Source organism: Mytilus edulis, chromosome 6, assembly GCF_963676685.1.
Source record: "Mytilus edulis chromosome 6, xbMytEdul2.2, whole genome shotgun sequence".
NCBI classification, from domain to species: Eukaryota; Metazoa; Mollusca; class Bivalvia; order Mytilida; family Mytilidae; genus Mytilus; species Mytilus edulis.
Window position 1 is genome coordinate 24,929,482 of NC_092349.1, and position 6,613 is coordinate 24,936,094.

At 30.2% G+C, this 6,613-nt stretch overlaps 1 protein-coding gene across 1 annotated transcript; it reads left to right on the plus strand.

Moving 5' to 3' along the window:
* The first annotated feature begins 721 nt into the window (after positions 1-721).
* LOC139526307 (kinase D-interacting substrate of 220 kDa-like) lies at positions 722-2,311 on the plus strand. Its single transcript, XM_071321438.1, has one exon. The coding sequence runs from the start codon at positions 722-724 to the stop codon at positions 2,309-2,311; it is 1,590 nt and encodes a 529-aa protein (XP_071177539.1).
* Positions 2,312-6,613: the final 4,302 nt, after the last annotated feature.

Sequence of the window (6,613 nt, forward strand, 5' to 3'; positions counted from 1 at the left end):
AGAATTAACGAAAATAAATAATTATGAGAACAGTTAATTTAGTTGAATTTTGTCAATTAAATGGAATTGAGGCAATCTTTACTGAGTTCTTCCCCTTTTCTGATATACAAACATTGATATCCAGGTTATCTCAAGCTTCAAATGTTTAATAGGACCATTTTAATAAAAGAATCGTTCTTTGAAACTATATGTAGAGTAGGCTATTTTGGTGTTATCAAACCTTGATAATTAAATTTAAATTCCATATTAAAGATGATTTACTGTGTTTCATTTTTTATTTTTTATTTTTAACAGAGCAGTTCGAAAGACGCTTGGCACAGTGGAAAAAGGACGATCAACAGTTTGTTAGCACTGAAGCAGAGAAACATGTAATGCAAAATGTTTTGACACAAAGTTCAGTTACCCTGGTTGGAAATTCTGGCACTGGAAAAAGTTTTCTTTCTAAACACATTGCCCTCATGATGACGAAACATGGATATACTGTAATTCCATGCAGTAAACCAGAAGATATTGGAAAATGGTTTAAACATGGGAGGAAACATTGTTTGTCTGTGATGACGTCTGTGGCAGATATAATCTTAATCAACAAATTTACAATGACTGGAAACAAAGCCTTGATTATATAAAATCTCTTCTCAAAGACAAATGTTGTAAAATCATCTCTACATGTAGATTGCAGGTTTACAAAGATGAAGCATTTAGCCATCTCTCTATTTTCAAAATGTGTAACATTGATTTAAGTTCACAAGAATTCAAACTTAGTGCTGCTGAAAAATTTGCTTTAGCTGAAGTCTACTTTAAGGAAAATAATGATGAAGTAAAGGAATTGTCAGACATATATGACTTTTTCCCACTTTTATGTAGCTTATATTATAAACAAAACCTCCAGAAAAATGTAAGCATTAACTCATTTGTTTGCAATCCTTTTGAAGATTTCAAAGATCAAATTGTACAAATGTATGGGGAAAGTGCGGCTGGTAAGATTCAGTATTGTAGCTTAGTCCTTTGTGTGATGTTTAACAACACATTAACAGAAGAAAACATGTCCACAAAAGATAAAAAGATAGGAACAGTAATACAAGATTTACTAGAAGAATGTGAACTGAATAAAGGAACATCCATCAAACGTTTAAGGAAATCGCTTGAAACACTTGAAGGTACCTATGTAGTCAAGACGGATAGTACATACAAAATTATGCATGATAAGTTGTTTGATTTCCTGGCAAAGTACTTCGGGGAGAAGATGTTACAGCTCTTTTTTTATCATGCGAATACTGATTTCATTGCAGAGAGATTCATTTGGAAGATTACAGATAGCATGGGCACAGAAATAGAGTCTGTGATAAAAATACCTGATAACTATATAGATCGCTACATAGAACGATTGATTAGAGACTGGAAGAACGGTTATGTGTACAGTGTATGTCACAACAGAAACATGAATTCTTCTTTATTTACAGAGAGATTTGTTAAACATTTAAATCAACTTGATCAATCAAAGCAACAGGAACTTGTTTGTACTAAAGATATTCAAAGTAAAGATATAGCCCTTTCAGGAAGCTGTGATATTGGTACTGTTTATCTTGTCAAATGGTTGATAAGTAGGAATAGTGACATTAATTATTGTAGAGAGGATGGTTGGTTTCCGTTATTATTGGCAAGTCAGGAAGGACATGTTGATGTTGTTAATGAACTGTTACAACATTCAGCTGATGTCAATAAATGTGACAATAATGGTGTATCATCTTTGTACAGCGCAGGTCAGAAAGGACATGTTGATGTTGTTAAAGAACTAATACAACATTCAGCTGATGTCAATAAATGTAGTAATGATGATGCATCACCTCTGTATATAGCAAGTGAGAATGGGCATGTTGATGTTGTTAAAGAACTGTTACAACATTCAGCTGATGTCAATAAATGTGACAATAATGGTGTATCATCTTTGTACAGCGCAGGTCAGAATGGACATGTTGATGTTGTTAAAGAACTAATACAACATTCAGCTGATGTCAATAAATGTAACTATAATGATGCATCACCACTGTCTATAGCAAGTGAGAATGGACATGTTGATGTTGTTAAAGAACTGTTACAACATTTAGCAGATGTCAATAAATGTAACAAAAATGATACATCACCTTTATATATAGCAAGTCAGGAAGGACATGTTGATGTTGTAAAAGAATTGTTACAACATTCAGCTGATGTCAACAAGTGTAACGATAAAGGTCAAAATCCTCTTCATGTGGCACATGATAATGTTCATTTGGAAATAGAATCATTGCTAATAAAAAATGGCGCAAATTAACATTAATGTTACAATGATTAGTTTCAATCACGGATATTTTCGTATTTTTTGAGTTTTGACAAATCCAATCATTGTCATTTTTTCTTACTGTATATTCCTTTCTAGAAGCTGAGATATTTTTTGGAGTGTATGATTAATCAATTAACAACCATTGAAACTAATACCTGTGTCTTCTGTAATGTAAATGTCCATCTAGATACACAATACAATGTGGTTTAATGCCATGTGGATTATATATTAGAAAATCAGCTGTATAACTACATATTCGCTTTGTGTTCAATTAATGAGATGATTAGTTCAAAGTAAATATGTAATTATTTGTACATTTCCAATTAATGGTTAGCATTGATAGAAACAATTTGATAAAACGATTTATACTAAGGTATCGAACTATCGAACGTTACTGAGAAGAATAGAATCGTTCTCAATTGCTTCGTAATTTGTAGTTCAAATTATGAAATGTTTTTGTTTGTTTACATACTTTGTGTCATGTGAAATTCAGGAAAAATAAAATTCTAACTGGACAATATCTTCAAATGACACTGTAATAACAGTGAAAGTATAAGTCCTTAAGAAATTAAACGTGCATTCATGAAATAACTACTGGACAATTATAAACATATTCAACATGTTGTATGTAATATGCTTTTACATTACTTTTGATTCGTGGTGTTGGGTTGATGTCTCATTGATTTATACACTGCTACTTTTGCATAGGTACTATATCTGTACTTAAATCTGTAGTACTGGAAATTTAATTTTGATATTTAGTTCTATTTCTTTACTTTGAAATTATTGTTCTATTTACGTACCTGTAATTTACAGTACTTGACCTGTACTTACAATTGTGGTACAGAAATAATACCAAAAGAGATCACAATATAATCCATGTTTGAACATCATTATTTTAGGAGATTTGAAATAGACATACTTTCATAATACTTAAAATGTAACGTTGTAACCAAAAATATGTTGTACTTAAATTTTCAAGTACAAATCAAGTACTGCAAAAATACAGGTACCTACATATTACAATAATTTTAAAGTCACAAAATAGTACTGAATATTAAAATTAGATTTCAAGTACTATATATTTTTGGTACAGAAATAGTTCCTATGCAAAAGTAGCTGTATACCCAATGTATTTTGTCATTCAGCTAGATATTTGAACATCGGTAAACTACTATCGCCTTGAGTGAGCCATTTTCTGACACTTTGAAAAAATGTTAAGTGTTATAAAAATATAATGTAAGTGTTGTATCAGCTCTTTTTTAACTGACTATTATTCATTGATGTTTTTTTATTAGATTGTAAAATTAATCATTCAGTTTTAAGGTATATCAAAGAACAAGAATTTAAGATTGACTTTTGTTTTGCATGAATGTTTAGTTCAGCATTTGTATTTATATTATTTCAAAAGAAAGGATATTATCATTACCAATACAAACATTTTCTTGTTTGATCTATTCATAATAATTTTGGCTACGAGAGATAGATTATATAGTTCATGATATAGCGAGCTACTAACTGTCAACTGGCAAAAATTGTCCGAATATCCTCATAGGTGTTATTACCTTTAACAATGAATGTGTTAGCAATTTTTGTGTCAATGCCTAATATGTTAAAGACGTAAACTGCAGGTAATTATAGATCTTTAAATAAGACAAAGGAGTAAGTCCGGTAAGGGCCGATTTTGGCCTCAAATTTCAAGTTCAACTGACGAAATATTTTAGACACAAAATAAATAAAAAACAAAATGACTGGTTTAATTTTAAAGCTTGAAAACGTTTGCAGTAAGTCATTATACACTTTTTTTATAGTTTGCATGCCATCATTTAACTGATTTAGCTACAGCTGATACCGAGTTGAGTTTAATAATTTGTTTTCATGTTGATTTTTGTTGAGGTGTGTTGCGTGTGTGTGGTTATAATGTATACATAGGTAAATTGATGAAGTGCTTTTTTCTATCTTTTAGATGTATATTGTGTTTTGTGTCTTGTTGAGCTTAGTGGTTCGTTAATATTTACTTCACATTTCCTTTATGCAATCTCTCAGTGAGTAATTATACCTGTACATAAAAAGAAGGCCAATATGATCAACATGTTTACACTTCATTGACTATGTTTACTTGAAAATCATGTTTCGGAGCTCTGTGACTTAAAGTAATCAGCCGATCATTCAAATTGAAGTTAATAGATAATAGATGCACTGTGAATTCAAACGTCAACTCCTATACAATATAAGTTCAACTTTTATCTTTATTCATAGTTCATGACTGGTTTAATTTTAAAGTGTATATAGCAGCGTCTGTAGTAAGTCATTTTTAACTTTGTAATATTATATTACTTTTCTTATAGTTTGCATGTTATATCTATTTATAACCAATCATTTAGCTGATCTGGTTACTGCTTATACTTAATTGTTTATAATCGTTTGTTTTCATGTTGATTTTTGTTGTGGTGGGTATGCTTTGTAATGTAGATTTTCTATGTAAACAAATTGTATCCTTTGCTGCAAAACATGCAAATTATGTAAAAACTGTTTGCTCGAAGTATTACATTTCTGTTACGAAAACCATAAAAATAGAAAAAAAACATGTCCTGTATGTATAGAATAAAACTTAGGTCATTAACTGTCACTGTAATAACGTGTATCTTAAGAATTCAAAATTTCATAAAATGTTCTTTTAGCCATGATGGTTTTCTTTCTACATTGTAATACCAGTACATTAATAATGTAAATGAATGAATAAGCGCATAGATCTAGACTACTTAAGTATATGTTTTGTATATTATATCAATAGCGTGATATCTTAGAATTGTTTTCCTTGTGACCATCCATATAAAATATAAAAAGTATGATTATTATTCAAGAAATGAACTAACACATTTGTTCTAGATGAAATAATTATTGTATTGTGTTTTTTCTTCTTTTGTATTGATTGATAATGGTCACAACATGTACGCAATGAGCCATTCTCTCATATACTGTAATGAAAAGAAAATTATTTGTTGTTCCTTTAGCTTATAATATTTAAATCAAATGTATCAATATTTTTTTAAATAAGCAATAAATGCAAACAGGTAAAAATAATTGTTTATGGATTTCGTCCCATTTTGAGAAGGTGCTTCAAAATATCTGAATTCAAAATTCTTGTTTGTGGAATCTTTAAAAATTGGAATGCGACAAACAAACTTTTTGGGAATTTTTCTAACACAGAAAATAAATGACAGACTTCTGGAACCAGTTAATTTTTGTATACCTAGACATGCAACACTTATACTGTAGATAATAAATTATGTTGTAGATTTTCATAAAATTATTTTATTTCTAATAAACTCATATATGAACGATTGATTTACATTTTTTTTCATTTGATTCCGACCATAAGGGTTGACAAGTTATCGTCTTTGGTGTAAATTTTTCAAGATATATATCGAAACTTACTAGACATATTTGTAACACATGTGTCATTTTCAATACATTGAAACTAAGGTTCCAGCTACCTTAGGTAAAAACAAAATCTTAGGTGGTCACATGACAGTGTCTCAGACCTCGTTTTGTCGTAAATCTCTTCATGTGTTTCTGTTCTGGTATTCTTGGCTTTTTACTATTAGTATTGGAGCGTTCATGATGAGAGTTAATCCAGAAAAAAGTGTCAAATGCAGAAATTTGTGTTAGTTTTATATTTGTGTTTACGGTCGGAAATAATCTTTATAATTTATTGACAAATATGCACCTACTTTGTTCTATTAAAACACATGCAGACTTATTTAAGTTCATATACTTTTGCCCTATATCAAACAGATGACGTATTGTATAATTATAAATGTGACAATTACCCTTCTAAGTCAAACAAGCAAACCAACATCGATATACAACTCTGTGAGTATCTATGTGCTGTACAAAACAATGAAATATTGGATGAATACTTCCTACATTACATCTAGTCTTTTAGCTCACCTGACCCAAAATAAACTTATGTCGTCACTAGGCGTTTGTCGTCTGTTGTCGTCTGCCGTCGTTAACTATTATAATAATCTTCTTCTCTTCAATTACTGGACCAAATACCTCAACTTTTAACTGAATGTTCCTTCCCGTATCTCGTTTATGAATTGTATCTGTAGTTTAATTAATTATGAGGCTGACTTCATACAGGAACTTCTAAGGAAGAAAGATAAGAAGTTAGCAATATCCTTTAACTCTACTATCCGCTATACAGATAATGTTCTTTCACTAAATAATTCAACCTTTGGTGACTATGTCGATACCATCTATCCCATTGAACTAGAGATAAAAGAT